The sequence below is a fragment of the Orbicella faveolata genome, unplaced genomic scaffold (genome assembly GCF_042242905.1).
Source record: "Orbicella faveolata isolate gen_17 unplaced genomic scaffold, um_ofav_v1 contig_13, whole genome shotgun sequence".
In the NCBI taxonomy this organism is placed as follows: domain Eukaryota; kingdom Metazoa; phylum Cnidaria; class Anthozoa; order Scleractinia; family Merulinidae; genus Orbicella; species Orbicella faveolata.
Genome location: NW_028301540.1, coordinates 22,162,823 through 22,180,688, shown reverse-complemented (window position 1 = coordinate 22,180,688; position 17,866 = coordinate 22,162,823). Strand labels below are relative to the sequence as shown.

At 37.4% G+C, this 17,866-nt stretch overlaps 1 protein-coding gene across 1 annotated transcript; it reads left to right on the top strand.

Moving 5' to 3' along the window:
- The first annotated feature begins 2,449 nt into the window (after positions 1-2,449).
- LOC110062441 (myeloid differentiation primary response protein MyD88-like) lies at positions 2,450-17,678 on the top strand. The gene is made up of 7 exons (XM_089285090.1): positions 2,450-2,696; positions 4,426-4,681; positions 5,347-5,661; positions 7,575-7,622; positions 7,826-7,846; positions 11,713-11,976; positions 13,689-17,678. The coding sequence occupies exons 2-7, from the start codon at positions 4,429-4,431 to the stop codon at positions 13,877-13,879; spliced, it is 1,092 nt and encodes a 363-aa protein (XP_089141216.1). The 5' UTR covers positions 2,450-2,696; positions 4,426-4,428; the 3' UTR covers positions 13,880-17,678.
- The last annotated feature ends 188 nt before the right edge of the window (positions 17,679-17,866 follow it).

Here is a 17,866-nt window from a genome sequence, read left to right as displayed (position 1 = left end):
GGTAACTTGGGGGGAGGGTTGTCTCGGGTACCTGAGACCATATTAATGGGGCCTTACTTGCCTAGGAATTGACACTTAGAACTGAAGGATCCTTACATAACTTGAAATATAAATCATTATGCCAAGTCATGTTCCAATACAGCTGGCTGTGATAGTGATAGAGTTTCTATAAAGTTGAGTATAATGTTTCTTTTTTAGATGTTCCCTCTCGTTTCACCTCCAGGAAGTTTGTTTCAAATTTAACCTGCTCGCGTAAGAATTCGATTCAAGTTTATCCAGGGTGCGTGAGCCACTTTATTTACATATCGCATTACTCAATAGTTTCCATCTTCCCTTACGTCTGTTCAGTAAATGATTGCAGATGACGTCAACATGTGACGTTAAAATGTGTGACTAGAATTTGCCCTCAGTAAATTCAAAGTTCTGGACTGTATTTCCTAATTCCCAATAGTTTTCTTTATAGCACATTTGATAACAGGTCAAATATCTGAAAGATGAAGTTCTTTGTAGCCTTGTCATAGAATTACGGCTACACAGTATCTCCAATGTCTACGTACATACATACACACATACACACACAGCTCCTTCATTGTAGAACACTGTGCTGGCTCCAGCGGTGATCAACTACACAGATGCATGTACTTTATTTTCTCTTTAATTTTTTTTTTAATGTTTTTATCTCTAGAAACAACTTGTACCGGTTTTCATGTGACGCCATCATTTTCCAAAATAAAAAAAAATAGCTAATCCTTCTGAAGTTTTAGTTTCCTCAGATAGAAAGCCCTCTAAGGCCCCAGTCCTTGGGGGTTGAACGGTTGGTTGAACCAATAACTATGGTTGAATTTTGCAAAGAAACAAGCTAAAAGTTACCTCGGCCAGGCTAACTCGGGTGGAGGGTTGTCTCGGGTACTCGAGACCATATAAATGGGACCTAAAAAGAACTTGACGTTTTACAACGTTCAAGCTCGACGGGGTTCCTCATGATTTGAAATTTCCAAGTTTTTGCGTTCCGTGACATTAAAGTGACGGGCTGAGAGGCCCGGGGGGGGGGGTACTTTGGGAATTTCTAGGTGGGTATGTGCCGCTGGGACCCTGGAACCCTTAGCCTATACCAGAGCTAGTTCAGCTGAATTTTGCTACCCTATACTAGAGTAAACTTTCCAAATCCCCTCATCTATCGACACTGTTGAGGTTGATCTGCGTAAATTTAAACTTGCCGATTTGAGTTTTTTATATTTTTGAGTGGCAATTCCTGGTTTCCTTAGTCTAGATAAAATCTTCAACCAACTAGTCAGTTTTGTGAAAAGTGATACCCTATTCTAGACCCAAACGCTCTGATTTATATACCCTATCCTAGAGTAAACTGCTTGAAAACCATACCCTTCACAGCGGCACATACCTATATAGCCCATATATGGCAGTGCCTCCCCCCCGGGTCGAGAGGTCTTTCGCGTAGGTCAAAAGAGGAGTTATCGCTCACGTTTTTGATAACTGAATAGTTCTGTACAAGGAGAGTTATTACTTTCGATGTGTCGGAACTCTAGAGTAACATCTTTTGTTTCAATGGCAAAGCTCAGTTGTTTCTGTTACTTTGCGGCCACCATGTTAGACTGTAAATTTGGGTGAAACACTTTTCCGAATATAACGCGCGAATGAAAAAGCTGCACAGACCTAACTCTTGACATGGTTGTTTATAGATCAATCATCTATCATATTCAAGATTCTTGACTTAATTGATTGAATGGCTACGATTTTTATTTTTTATTGCGTGACAGTGTAAACCAGCAAAATGTCGCATCCGGTCCTTGTGTTCACCGTCACGTTCGGAGCCTGCTTTACAGTCATAAACGGGAGGGAAGGCGAAAAACGCGAAAAAGAAGGGAAGGAACTCCTCTCCCTAAGCCTATTAACCCAGATTAGTATCCCTTAGGGCTGTAAATACCTTAACTCTTACAGCGAACTCTCTCGGAACGAACAAAAACATGTTTTAAGTCAGACACGTCTCTAAAACTCACATCTGTGTCATTCTTATGTAACTTGATGCCTACCGTTACTTGAGATAGACCGACACCCCTAACCCTAACCCAACAACAGGCACCTTGAAATAGTCAAAGTTTTTATGCACATTTACATTTAACAGAGCTTTCGCGCTCAATTTCGTGATATCTATATATACTTTTTTGGGGAAGAAGTACTATGAAGAAAAGAATAGAAGTTTCATAAGACATTCCTCTTGACACTTGGTGTGGTGCTGTGAATCACCAGAGCGAATTTGGACACGGAAGTACTTGGTTCCGCAAGGGAATTTTTAAAACTCATGTGAGTAAAGAAGGTTACGCAATTGGGTTTTGCGTTATCCCCCAACGTCCCATTCGGGGGTTGGAGGGCGGGGGGTCTATTATGTCTATGAATCCAGTGCGTTCTCCTGTTCTCCTAACTGCCATAGCTGTGATACCGACATAATTCTCCTGGTTGAAAAGTGACCGACAAACTGTTTTGTAGGCATCATCTGTTTCACTCCATGCCGGTGATCAGAGTTTTTGTCCGCCAGAGAATGAGGAAGTACGGAGTGACATGACGTAAGTTCCGGTCACCTGATTTCTTATCAACACCTTCAAAGCCGCCATATTAGATGTGTAGGTCTTTCGAAGTTTTGGTTTTGTTATCACTTGGTCTTCGGGCCTGGTGCCCTTCAGGTAAGTAAATAATACAACCAGAGATGAACTAATAGTTAGAATTTTGTCGACTTATCGTTATTGTCGGGAACGACAGAGATTTGTTCCGTTGCTTGCATGCTTCCTGAGAAACGTTCGCTCGAGAAGTCCGCTCGATCCTTTTTTTTGCAATTGCTCATGTGTTTGTATAATTTTTGAAGTGCTACTATGATTTATCGCAGTGATTCTTATCGTGGTGAAATTTACCATCTTTCATTATTTATCGATGACGATAGTGCCAGCTCTCATGCTTGTGTTTGCCTTTGTAGTTTGTTTTCGTCGCTCATATTTCCATCGAAGCTAATGTATTCCCAAAGCCGTCTCTTTATGAAATGTCGCTAGTGAGAATGAATGAATAAATGGCTACTTCGCCTCTTTGTGAGAGAAAGTTAAGCTTATTCGACAGTCGAAGAAGATGAAGTTTAGTGTAAGGTACAGTTCATGCACTGAAGTGTTAATATTTGTACTACATACGCGCATAAGCTTACTTCGAAACTGTTTGGTATGAGATGTAAAGATTCGTACTGCGAAAAATCTGTTTTGATTCCGGTTAAAAGTATGCGACAGACCAATTGAAGTTCAAGTTTTTTCTATCGTACTTTATTTGAAAATCATTCACTCAAACGATTGCCAGAAAGACCATTCAGCAACCGAAGCATAATCTGGGATAAAATAGTGAAATTGCGAGTCTTAGCCTGCTTCCGTCGCGATGTGTTGGAAATAACTTACATAAGCTTAAGTTCACAAGACTGTTATTAGAGTTTACAAAGTTAAGAGGCTCATTTCCGAGTGTTTGAATTCATTGCAGCCTGTTCCGGTGTGATGCACATCGTGTAGTGTCACCAGAAAGTCTTCGTAGCTCTTATACTTTGTGTTTTGTGGACGAAAAGTAATTCAAGATTGAAAGAAATGAAATGTGTTTATATAAGCTTATTCATTCCTTGTTTACGCAATAGCAAAGATGTCAATGACATCACCTATTGTTATTAATATGCCACCCAGAGAACTATTGGCTGGTGAGCCAAAGAATTCTTTTGTTTAACGTTTTGAACATTTAAATCACAAAAACAATGTTTGTAAACAAATATCTTCCTTATTGTTTGAACCTATTTTGCATCATCAGAATTGGCCAAACCATGCATTGGCTGTCGATACACTTAAATCATTGATAAGATAATTTTTTTGATAAGTTATTGTTTGTTTTGACAGGGGTTGTTCTTAGCTTGCAAGTGCTAACACTGATCTGGGGGGGGGAGGGGGGAACTCCCATATAAAAATATGGGAGTGCTTGTCGCATCTTTTCGGGGTTAAAAAAGTGGTTTTGGTACTTCTTAGGGTGCTCAGCCTAAAAAGGTCGACAGCGGGAGCTTTTGCAGTACCTCTTGTCCAAAAAATTATGAAAGGAGATAATGTGTTATTGTAGAATTGGTACCTCTTAGGGGTGAAAAAATTCAAGCCTTACCCACACAGCAGGAGCTTGGTACATCTTAGGCATTCTTTTTAAAATTTCTGACCAGCACCCCTGTCCTTTTTTCATGGGAGTCCCCCCCAGGACAGTGATGTGTACAGTTGAGCATTGCTTTCTCAAATTCAAATCATTTTCCCTTGGACATGCTTTTCAGTCATTTTTGATCAGCTGTTAATTTTTTCCCTTGACAGCTTGAGGTAGTAGAGTTCAACTGCATTCCCTGTGTTTGTTTTATTTCATCAGAGGATGGAAGCACCGAAGAAAGGGAGGCTCCTGACTTTTAAAAACAAGACATTTAAGATGTGGAGAAAGAGACGACAACGTCCAGCTCTTGATAAAAAGAGCGGAGTAAAGGAAACCCCAAATTTACAAATGCCACCCCTGTCGACATCTGAGGAGAGTGAAATGTCTAACTGTGAGACCACTGTGGATCTGCCTAAACCACAAGATGATCAAAGTATAGGCACATCTATAAAAGAACAGAGCTCAACGGCTTCAGGTCAGTGGGTCAAACACAGTTTGGATTTGTCAAAAGTTTTCTCCATATTTAAATCTTAATGTGAAATGTTTTGCCAAAGAGATTAAAATTATACATTGAGAATCAACGATCGTCAATAATGGGAAATATTGAGACCCATTACAAAGGTTTTGGTTAATAGACTTGAAACCTTTTTTTGGAGGGTTTTTTATAATAATATTATAATTATTGGTAAGCAGTAAAAGTTGTAAAATTGAAGCTCTGAAGCTTGGTGGCAATATATTGGACACAGTGCGGGATTGATCAGCTTTCAAGATGATCCTGAAAAAATATGGTGCAGGAGTGAGGGGAGGTATAAGTACTATTTCCCAGCCCAAATTTCACCCAAGTCCAAGTTCTGTTCTCAATTTTTGGTGCCATAGTACCAGGCTCCTCTTTAAATTGAGACTGAGTGGTTCTTCATAGTAATTATAAACCAGAATGGGATTGTTCATTAGTTTATTGGAAAAAAAGCTAGCAGTGAGCTTTGAATTCACTTTGAAAATAAGCACAAGGTTTGAGCAAAATAAAGCGAAAGTCAACGGGTGAAAAGAAAGTAAATGAACAAGAAATGACAAGCAATCCTCTTCACTTTTTAAAAAGTGTTGAACTGACTCCTTTATTTTATTGTGTTTTGAAATCTGTAGATATAACATGTGTGGATATAACTTCTGTCGATATGACCTCAGCAGACAGCGAGAAAAGACTCAAGGATATGTCCAGTGAAGGACAAAAACAACTGGTTGTTCGTTTACAACCTAATGACATCCTTGGAAATGACTATAGAAGATTGGCTGATAAATTGGGATATAGGAATGATTATATCAAGTATCTAGGAAGTACAGATGAACCAGTAAAAACATTAATTAAGGAAAAAGGAGACATGAAAATTCTGGAGTTGATTCCACTGTTAGAAGATATGGGGAGAAACGATGTGGTGGAAGAACTTCAGAAAAGTTTAAGTAGGTTGCCCTCATTGTTTTGTTTTCTGTGTTTGACAAACTGTTATCTTTATAACATTTTTATTGCATTACTTGTTTCTTTAACTACATTCAAGGCTGTGCTCTAGCAGCGCCTGGTCGCCTGAGGTGACTGGCCTCCATCCTCGGGCAACAAGAAAAACATACATAGTCACCTGGCTGGGCAACCTCCTTTTTGAGATTTAAACTTAGAGATGAAAACAATCTCACAATAATTTGTCTTTCCCTTTTTGATTTCTTGTGTTGTATTGAAGTTTACAAGACAAAATGGCTCAATTCAGAGTGCTTAAATTCATCTGTGAGGTCAGAACATAGGTCATTCAATGGCTCAGTTCGATGCGTGGATTTAACACTGGTCTGCAGTGATATGGACAGCAGTTTACTTGTATACTTGGTATAGCATCAACAAAAAGTCTTCTTAGTTTTTGTGGATTGCATAATGTGCATTAAAAGTCCCTAATAGAAGGAGAATGTGAACTAAATTATTAGAAGCATAGAGGGAAAAGAAGGAAAAAGGAGTTAATTTGTCTTCATATATCAACCATTTTAACTCAAAAAAATGTGTAAATTTTATCTTTCTTTGTGGACTTCTGACAACAGTATTACAAAAAATTACATGTGAACCTTTTATTTTTGGCATCTGTAAATGGGATAAATGCCCTAGAAATAATTCGACATTTTTGTTTGAGGGTCAATCGGTTATCATATATTAATTAATAATGTTATTAGATCATTATAATTAATTAATTTATTAATTAATCAATTAATTAATTAATTTTTTTTTTTTGTTCGGGCCACCAATCTTGACTTCTGGGCACCCTAGCCTACAAGGTTGGGTGCCTGAAGGGCTCCTTAGCGTTTTTCTTAGAGCATAGCCTTTACACTTATTATAATGACTGGATTTCAGCACTCTCCTTCCACTAAGTGCCCCCTTTCTAGTAAGTGCTCCTCATTGAGTGTCATTTTTTAACAATAAGTGGCCCCTTCCAATGAGCACCCCATAGCAAAAGCAACATTCATGACATGGATGTAGAATAGACTGATTAGATTATCAAGTCTGCTCAGAGCCATTTGCAATTATTGTTATAGTTCTTTGGTTGAAGTACATCTGTTGTCTTCTTTTAAGGCTTGTATCTCATTCATATGCATATTTTCAACGAGATAATTTTCAAGATAAGATTCCTAATAAACACCCCTTCTCAAATAAGCATTCTCCTGTGAAGCATTAAAGGTAAAGAGCAGTAAGTTCCCGAGCTTACAAGCCACAAAACTGGTATTGAATGTGTTCATGTGATTTCATCAAATTCTCAAATCCAAAACTAAAGAGCCACTAAAGGTTTTATCCTCATCAGGCATAAGAGGTACTAAATTCATATCTGTTTACAATTTTCCAGCTCACTAGCGTCCTTCGTTTGGAAACCAGCGCATTTTGAATTTCGGAGTTATGGCATTGTGTGACATGAAGCTAAGGTCGCGTTTGTTGGAAAATGTACACCTATCTCGTGATTTTTAGCTATTTTAGGAGTTAAAGTATTAGGAAAAGTGCTTGTGTAAATATTTTTGGTTTGGTTCAGATAATCAGTTGTCTAGATAGCCAAAGTAAGTTCCAGGTGTTTACACTATTTTCTGGCTGCCATATTGGAAGACGAAGGAGGTCCTCCAACATGGTGGCTCCATACTAGGCTCTATAATTTTGCACGGAACATTTTGACGAATATCTTAGCGTTGGGACAACGCACACACCTTAAACTTGGAGAACTGTCTTCTTTATTTATTGTGCATAATATCACAATTTCTTGACTTTATCTACTGAATGGTTTTTGATTTTATTTTTTATTGCATGACAATGAACATGCTCTATTGTGTGACCTGTCTTCATGCTTCATTTTGTTTAGAGGCGACCTCTACTCCAAAGCAAATAGAAGAGCGAGTAAGGAGACGCGGTATGTAGCTCATGACATGTTATTACCAGTTGTTGTTCACGGTTGGTTTTTGGTTAAAGTTTTCTGTCAGTCTGTCTGTCTGTCATATTTCCTGGTATTCATCATGATTATATTACATGAACATTTTGTTTCATTTCATCAAATGTAATATTTGTATACTTTTTTGATTGTAAATTAAATATTTTGTCTTATTTTTCTTGTAGTGGATACGAAACTGATGACAAGTGAGTAGACTTCACCTTACCACACCCAGTATCTCTTAGTTATTTATTGATCAGATCAGTGGAAACCATTAGATTCTGCAAATAGGCTGAAATGTATTTGGGGAACAAGGCAAGTTGAAGGCAAATTCTGGTCTGTGAGATGGGATTGGGCCTAGCCTGTGTGGCAGGTGCAATTTGTGAGGGAGTGGTTTGTGCTGGCCAGAGCCAACATTTTGTTCTCACACAGGAATTTGTGAGCAGCCAGTGAAATTCCTGCCTGCCTCATTTCTTTTTTTTTTTTTTCTCACGCCCTGATTAACTGTCCCTGGGTCTCTGAGGATGGCTTGCCGCGTACTTTTATTACCATTTGATGATCCAAAATAAGGCAATTCAGGGCTCGACGTTGCGAGCTGTGGGGTCGCCAATGCAACTGGATTTGGTCCGCTGGCGACTAATTTTTCATGTGTGGTCACCAGTCTGGCCACCGCGATTTCAAGTTATTATAAAATTTTATTTATATATATATATTTTTTTCATTTCCTAAGATCCATAATGAAATGAATGAATGTTAATTGTAAACCACGAGGAATGCACAGACAATGCAATTTCTTATTACTTTCAGGTACAAAGCCATTTAAACTGCCTTTACTATAATTACTATCGTGAAATCAGTTAACTACATGTTTGGTTGACAGCATTCCGGAAGTGACATTTGTTCCTAAAAGGAGATTTTTGCCAAAAGAAAAATTCTCTACCATTTGATTGTAAACTATGGTGCATCCATTTCAAAAGAAATAACATTCGTTTTCACATTACAATTTAGTAGCGGTATGTTGTAGGAAAAGAATAGGGAGTTAATTTAATTTACAAAAGCTCGCATTATTATTCCACAGAAACTGAATGCATGTAGTGACTGTATATTTGTTGCAGCTTTCTCATGAATAAAATTATAGTTTTCTTTTTCATTGGCAATATTTTGTAGTTCCTAAAGAACATGTGAAAGAAATAAAATACATTGATGGTAGATCGTAAAAGGCGGAAACGCAAACCTCAGACACGTGCATTAGCATTTTGTGTTTTTTTTTTTGTACTGTATTTTCCCGTGTATAAGTCGACCTTTCAAGACCTAAAAATCAGTCCAGAAATTCGCCCTCGACTTATACATGGGTCAAAACTTGAGATCCAAGTGCCAGTCAAATAATTAGCATAATAATTGTCTTTCAATGTTAGCAAACGTGATAAATGGCAGCACAGTTTACAAAGTACGTTCACTTAGCAATCTGTTTCTCTATATCAGAGCTTCAAGTCAAAATGCATCAACATTTATCCGTTAAATTTTAACCTGAATCTTGTAGACGCTCACTGGCTCAATTTGTCATAAAGAACCAATATTTTTCCTGTAAATAAAGCTGTAGTAAAGCCGCTTGGAGAAAACATCTTCTGTGCTTCAAACTTCTCTGCCTAGTAACCTGGCAGGATACGAGTGCGAGGACTTCTGTACCAATACTTGACCGATTTCGAGGCTTGACTACCACGTTCCCAACACCTGCTTTGCACTTTGTTTATGGAGTCATTCTGAAAGGTGTGAGCTTCTTTGGTGTTTTGCCTGTCTTATAAAGCCACTTTTAATCTCTTCGCACTTAAAAAGGTTTGTTTGAAATCCTTATGTTTGATTGTTTGATGTTGTGTTTGATTTTGTGATTTTCTTCCAATCTTGCAATGTAACTTGAGCTTTAACAAAAATAGCCTGCTTTTGACTTTCAACATTTGTATTTATTCCCGCTTGTGATTGAATTCAATTGCCGTATTTATCACGTCGACACGCTATGAAATTTTCCACCAGGCGCGACTCAAAGACTTGAAATAAACTGCATAAATGGCCAAAAAAAAGAAAGATGATCAAACCAATTTGAATAAGGAAGGTGTATTTCAGCATTGAAATTATTTTTTTGTTTGCTACGACTTACATTCAAATGTAACATTTTGTTTGGTTTGGTCTGTACAGAAAATACAAGGAAGAGACTAAAGGCTTCCAAAATGATTGAATGTTTTTGGCCCCCAAAAAATTTGTGCTGGCGACCAAATCTAAAATCTTTAGAGCCATATGGCCCCAAGGTTTTTTTTCTAAAGTTGAGCCCTGCAATCCGAGAGCGAGCTACAGGTAACATATATCTTGAGGACAAAACTTTCCGAAAGGATATTATCGCTAAGGTCATGCAGTAGAAAACATTTTTATTGCTCTTGAGCCCTTTCAAAAATGGATGTAAAAATGGAGTGTCATCCAACATCAGCCACAGACTACTGAAAACAATTTACAAGATGCTTCCTTATAAAAGAGAGGTAAATTGCTTATTAAAGATGAGCTCATTGACGCAAACCTTTTGAAGGCTAATGCACGGTAACCACAAAACCACATGTGGAGTCTGCGTAGGCCTGCCAGTGACTGATACAACTTTACGAAGAATAGTTTTTAATTTCAAGCCATTCAGGAAAGGCTTTTCTGATACCATTCTCTGCTGAACAAAAGATAAACAACGGCAGATCTTCTACAACACATTTGCCATATTGTTGCTTCCAAAGCCGTACAGATTTGGAATTAATACTGAATCAACTCCCCATGGCTCTCTCCTGTTCTTACTTTGAATAATTTCCCTGCCTTATGTCTGGATATGTAGTGAATCCAAAGCTTTCTCTATGCAAGGCAGCATGGCCGAGTGGTCAGTGCATCGGGCTCACAAATCAGAGGTCCTGGGTTCAAGTTCCATTTTGACCACTAACTGAATTTGTTTCACGGTAGGTCTGAGTCCAAATTCAAATCCTGAGCCATGCTTTTAAATAGCCAACTTGTTTGCCTCCGGCTAGTTGTGATAACTTATCAACAATTCTACTGTATGTTCAATCTGATTTTTTTTTCATTTGTTTATAATTTGCTTGGTCCCATTAGCATTTGTACTATAAACACTGCCAAGAGTAATTAAGGGTTATCTTTTTTCCTGTGCATTCTCCATTCTGCAATTCTGCACATAAACACTCGGGAATCTTGTGACACTTCTGGTTACACCGCAGTTTAATGAACACAAATGTTATGTTCTCTTGGGATGGATTAGAGGTATCAATTAACATTTGATTCATGTTTTGGTACTCTCAGCCAATCTGAAATTCCCATCCACTGGCCAATGTGCAGTTAAAAAAAACATGAATTAGGGCTGGCAGGAATTCAACTCATCTCCTCACTATTTCCCTTTGCCACTCTTGGCATGCTCGGCTTTGCCACTAAAACAAAAGGACCCATGCATGAATAATCTATCAGCTATGCAGTCTAGATTGAGCCAAGAGTTTTTGTCATAAAGTTGGTAGGTTACCAATCCTGGTATGACAACTTTTGGAGTGCCCCTAAGTGCTCACAGCATCTGTTGATTGGACTCTAAAGATCAGAAACAAAGACTTCCCATACAGCTCTTGTTCTCCTTGCTGACTTGTTGAGTCTTTGGTAACCTAAAGCTAGTCAAACAGAAAACCAACTTGTAAACATATGGCCTGTACAGTAGTTTGATGGCTAGTATAAAGCTGCAAAGCCATCTAACAGATGGTAAATATGAGCTAGAAGATTTACTTGATTTCCAAACTTAGGATCATGCCCTGGGTTACAAGGTACATACAGGCAGATACATATATATATACATGTATATAGGACTTTATTTAAGGGTTAAAACTGAGATACAATACAAAAACACCCTGATATCATACACTAAAACCGAGTTTAACACAGCACCAATATGGACATGATTTCCTTTGTTGTATCTTGTTATTAATGAGTTTGAGTAACATCTACATCTATGTTTATAATTATTAATAGTTTATTTAATGTAACACTATTTTCCCTCTAGCTTGTGAACACTACGATGCATTCATTTGTTTTGGCCAGAATGATAGACAATTTGTTGACTCGCTGACTAAAAAGATGGAGGGTCGACCTTACAAGTTACATCTTTGTTTGAGTGAACGGGACTTTCTGCCTGGTGGATCCATTTATGACATAACTGCTGAGGCCATTGAAAGGTGTTCAAAGTTTGTGGTTATCTTGTCAAAACATTTCGACAACAGTGATGGTGCACGCTATGAATCACAGATTGCCATGAGTCTTGCACCAGGTTTGTTGGTTAATGCACATTACATAATGAGTCAAATTATTCTTGCCTTTTGATTGGTTTGTACTAATGATCAATTGGAGGACAGACATATAGATGACGTCATGAACACTTTCTTTTTGTTTCTTTGTCATATAAAACAGATAGATCCCATGTTGCCGTGCATCTTTTCATTAATAGGTGACAGATGACATAACAATGTGGTAAGAATAACAGCGACATGCTAGCTTAACGCTAGCTTGTGTGTCACTGATGTTCTTACCACATTTTGACATCATCTGTGATCTACCATTTAACAGACACACAGCAACATGGAATCTATTTGTTAAATGATGATAATTTGGTGTAGGTTTGTAAGAGTAACAGTCATTCTGTTGAAATTCTGTGATGGTTTTTATTTATGTAACTATGCAATGTATAGTTAACTGGTTCCATTAGCATTTGTGCTATAAACACTGCCAAGGGTAATAATTATTAAGGGTTATCTTTTTCCTGTGCACTCTCCATTCTGCAATTCTGCACATAAACACTCGGGAATCTTGTGTAATCAGCTTGATTACTTCATGCAGAACATATCTGCAGATAAACACTATTCCTGGAGTTTAGAAACTCGAATATTCTAGGGAAAAACATGTGAAAGTCTGTTCAAGAAATTTTCAACCAAAACGGTGACAAGTTGACTGGTCTTTTTAGCATACATGCATGTTGGAATACTGATACCATGAGGAAAAGTGGCCACTCTAAGGAAAACCTTTTATTTTCTGATCCAAGACACAATCAATAAAATCACTGAAAGAATATTTCCTGGGCGTTTGGTAAATTTGCTCAATCAGGACAATGCACCTTTTCCCTGACAGAACATTGTCATTTTTACTTTGTTAAGTCTGACATTTTGCCTTGCAATGCAAGGAATGAATTGTTACAATGCATGTGACCACAGATCAGGCAAGAAAATTTTGTACCAATGAACAATCCATTTAGTTCTTGTTTGCATTATGTTGTTTTTGTATTGGATTACAGTGACATGTGCTTTTACATGCATGTTTGTGGCAATGAATAAGGGACTGGTGAAAATGTAGTGGATAGAAAACACCTGACCCACCCCTTCCATTTGGCACAAGACTGGGTGACCTACCCCTAAATGAAGGTTTAAAATTGCATGACCCACCCCTATTAAACATGTCATTTTTGGTTCCTTAATCCAACAGAATCACATTTTGTGTATGAAATTCTGGTGTAATTTATGTTTTAGATATATTTCTTAACAATAATGCATTAGCATCTAAAAATACACTCTACAAAAAACTTGACTGTAAACCTTTTACTCTCGGCCGCAAGCCTAGCTTCGCATGGAACAGTGATAATTTTGGCTCGATGTGTACAAAATTTAAATGTGTTGCCAACTGTTCCAGTAGAACAAGTAAATAAAAGTAAAAACAATTATTTTTTTAAATTTGTGCCAATTTTTGTTATAAAATAGGATGACCCACCCCATGGGTAGCTAAACATTTAACGACCCACCCCTTACCAAGGGCTCAAAAACTAGTGACCCACCCCCTCTCTGCTCTGGCCCACCCCCCTATACTTTCTGACTAGTCCCTAATGCCACTTGGACTTTGGGTGTCTTGACTCCATGTTGATTGTACTTCCTATGTGGGTCATTAGAGTTACTTATTGTATGGCAGTGATTATGAATGTCACATTTTCTTTTACAGGGGCCAAAGAGAAACGACTTATACCAGTTCTCATTGATGAGGATTATAGAGGGAAGATTCCACGCTCTATTTCTCATATCACCTACCTTGATCGCCTTCGACAAGAAGAGAATGACTTTTGGAAAAAACTAGCAACATCACTTGGCTGGAAGGAACACAAAAACGGCTGTAAAAAGAAGCATACCAGCTAGGTTATTGGCCTTATATGTCCTTTTAAAGTACAAAGCATCTTAAATTTTCTTAACATGGAAAATCCAAAAAAAAAAATCAGCAGCCCATGAAAGTGTCGTTTGTACAGCATTTATCTGAGTAGCACTGTGGCACTTTGTGGGAGGTGTGGTGGCCTCAAGGTTAGTTTGCTGGACTTCAGATCAAGCAGTCTGGGTTTGAGCCCTGGCCAGGGACATTGTGTTGTGTTCTTGAGCCACACACTTTATTCTTACAGTGTCTCTCTCCACCCGTGTATATTAATGGGTACTGGCAAATTTAATGCTGGGGGTAACCCTGCGATGGACTAGCATCCCATCCAGGAGGTAGAAACTCTCCTAGTCACTTCATGATACAGAAACAGGAAGTAAACGCCGTCCTGATGGGCCACTTGCGTCGTATGCACACCACAGTGGAATCCCACCTTACGGTCACCTGATTAATATGGCCACCTAGTTGTTACGGCCAATTAATTTTGTCTGGGGGAAATGCCCATACATTTTCTTATAAGAAAACCCTGTTAATGCAGACACCCTGTTTATGCGGACTTTCCATTAGTATGGTCAAAGGCCCTATTCTGAAAACCTAACCTGTATAATCCTTTATAATTCTACCCCATTAATATGGCCACTCAAAGCAAATACATATTCACAATATCTGTTGACCAAACAAAACAAATATTGAGAAACAATACTGAGAAATTCTCTTTTTTATTCAATGTGCCTGTAACATGTCATGTCAATGACATCTTCCATGGTTAATATTGTATGTAGTGATTGAAGTTTCATTGTTTCAAAATGATATCTGCATTCTGGATGCTTATTCAGTTGGTTAGAAGTGCGAATAGATAAATATGTGTATCTGTCAAGACATCACTTAAAATAGACCAGTCATGAAATTTGACTCTACCCTGTTAATATGCTACCCCATTAACACTGCCAAAATTTCATGGTCCATTGCTGACTGTATCAATGGGGTTCCACTGTACCATTTTTTTCTGTGGAACTTTATGGCTGTTTTCTTTGGGGATTTTGCACATGGTGTTTAATGATCTTTGTCGTGATTCATTGAGCATATTTTGTGATAAGCATGTAGACGGTTACGGTCCAATCTAGGGAACATTTATAATTTACTGTGGTACTGGGGTAGAAAAACCCTCAAGAGTTAGTAATCACACCGTTTCATGATAAAATGAATGAGAACGGTTAAGATTGGTAAGGTTACAATGACATGTGAAAGACAAACTGGAGACATGTAGGATAAAACGTGCTATTCACAATGTGGCTCCTTCAAATGATTACAAGGCAAGAGTTTTGTTTCTCATCAGAACACAACTTAACTACCCTGCGAGCAGAGGTCCCTTCAATCTCCCTAGAAAAGTCAGGAAGAGAAAGCTCTTCTCGACTTTTCTAGGAAGATCGAAGGGATCTCTGCTGGCAGGGTAAACACAACTAAGAATAACATTCTTTATGATACACATAGTTTTTTTTTTATTTTAAACTATTTACAAATACCAACACACCAAAATACAACTCAGACTATATAGTTGTGATACAAACTACTAATGCCAATGACAATTCAATCACTAGTGTTACTTACTAACTCTACTGTTATACTTACACTACTTGGAATGAGAATACTGAAGTAACATACAGAGACTTGAAGTGTTACAATTCAATTGATCATATTGCTATTTATGCCTACGTGCACTATTATCAATAAAAGGGAGGCTTAATTCTGAACTTGAGAACCTAAGAATTTCTCATTTTTGTTGGTGAATTTTTGAGCGTGTCTTTTCTCTTAGTAATGAAATATTCAGAACTTTGTAGTGTTAATAGCATTCTATCATTGCATTATCAATTGCATTTTGCAATTAGAGTTTTACCTCCAATGGTGAATTGATATAACATTAACTGGACTTAAAATAATACTTAGACTAAAAAGACAGACACTCTCCATCTAGTACAAGTGATGTCAGTTTTTAAATGAACAGACTGTATGTGCAGTAAAGCTTAATGCAGACACCTTGGAAAGGGGGTGCCAATGTATTTACAGTAATACACCCGTCACCCAGCAGTAGAGACATAGCCACGGAACCATGGTGGAAGTTTTGAATAATCTTTGATTTTTTATCGTTTCATTCTTTTTTCCATTTTCTTCTTTGTTTCATTTTTGATGGAAAAGATGTATCAAACACTCAGGACAGTGTTGCATAACATTTCTCCTCAAATTTTGTCCAAAGTACTTTGCTGGACATTGTATCTTCAACTTTCTTTCTTCTCTTGTGTTTGATATGTTTCATAAAAACTGCATTAATCCTAGTTCTTCTGCAGGTTATTGTACAATATGTGAAAAAGATTTGTATATACGTGTATGTTGTTTTACAAGATTCATATTTTTATTTCAATCTTTTCATCAAATTGTATTTACGGTGATGATGTTTATAGTTTTGCTTCTCTTGGTTTTAAATTGTTTTATTGGATGGAACTGTGTATTGCAGGCTTCTTTTAGCACCAGGACTGGGTTGTTCAAAGCACGATTGTGCTAATCCAGGGTTATTGTGAATTTTGATTTCAGTTCTGTAACCTTCTTATGAAGTTTTTTGTGAAATATATTTCAGTCTCTTAGTTTTGACTTAGATTGTTCTCAAACTCCCCAAATAATTACCGGGAAAACGGGTTTTTACAGGATTAATTAAAACGTCAACCATTTGTTATTCCTGGGCCACTTTTAATCGTCTTTCAAACAGCCCAGTCATGATGACTAGTGAATATTTTACCTTTTCAAAACGTGATTAACTAAGGAGATTACTGAGCTACATGCAAGCACTCTGATTTTAGAATGGCAGGAATGTTCAGTGTAATTCAAAAACAAATATTTTTGAGATAGTGGCAGAATTTGTTTATTTTGTATTTTTTCATTACTTAAAAAAGGTAACCCTGGTGAAAACTACCTTTAAGATGGCTATGCCAGACACTGCTCACTTGTATAGTACTTGCCTTATAGAAACAGAACATCCTATTAAAAGATTAAGAAAAACGTGGATTGTTACTTCCCAGGTGCTACAATGAGCATTCCAGTCAGGTTGAGTTAGGTCAGGTGCTACCTTTACTTCGACCTTTTCAATTAAAGGGTGTGTGTATGTATGTTCGTGCAAAACGGAAGATATTTACTTAGCTAGGTCTTGTTCGGTTTGATCTAACATAGGCTATATTGTTGTCCCCACAAGTAACAATTGTGTGAATTTGGTTAGATTTTATATCACATGTCAAATTTCTACGAGGAATGCTCTGAGGCAACATAAACTGGGTTAATTTGAATTTAAAAGGGTTTTTTTTTACTAGTTATTAAAATTAAGTAGTCTAGGTCTTCTTTTTTCACGTCCCATATGTTTTGGTGTATCATACTTGGTGCAATCCGTAGTATTTTCCTAGAATTTGAAGATTTTCCTAGCCAAGTTGTATGATATTAAAATCGTTTGCCGATGTTATTACTCTCTCAGTGTTACAAGTGCGCAACACAAGTTTAAAACAAGCCATATATATAATTGTTATAAGTATTAATATTGTAGACAATATTTTTAGCGATTTATACGTGTAACAAACTTTAAATTAGATTGTTAGAATTTTGGTAAAATATCTCCCAATCAGTAGAGAAGCGCAGATATCAGACGTAGCTGTATTTACTTCTTAAAGATGTATATATCCCTTATCATGGCCTGCTAGGAATGTACAGGAAAGCTGTAATATTTGCGCTTTTGAATAAACGAATTTCATTTTTTTATCTTTTGGGTTGTTAATTCAATAATTGACTACGTTCCAAGTCGAGTTGACAGCGGGAGTTCCTTCCAGTTGCAAGCAGTTAACTTTGGGAATAGCGATTGTTTTTGACATTTGCTCCGAAAAGGGGAGAATATTTGTGGTTTGATGCCTTTGGAAACTGATGTGCGAGTTTAAATGACAACTATCTAT

Bases quoted from the DNA above. Each gene is read 5' to 3' on its own strand.
- LOC110062441 (XM_089285090.1), top strand. From the start codon at position 4,429: ATGGAAGCACCGAAGAAAGGGAGGCTCCTGACTTTTAAAAACAAGACA. The intron at 4,682-5,346 runs GTCAGTGGGTCA...TGAAATCTGTAG, and splicing joins ACAGAGCTCAACGGCTTCAG to ATATAACATGTGTGGATATA. The intron at 7,847-11,712 runs GTGAGTAGACTT...TTTTCCCTCTAG, and splicing joins GGATACGAAACTGATGACAA to CTTGTGAACACTACGATGCA.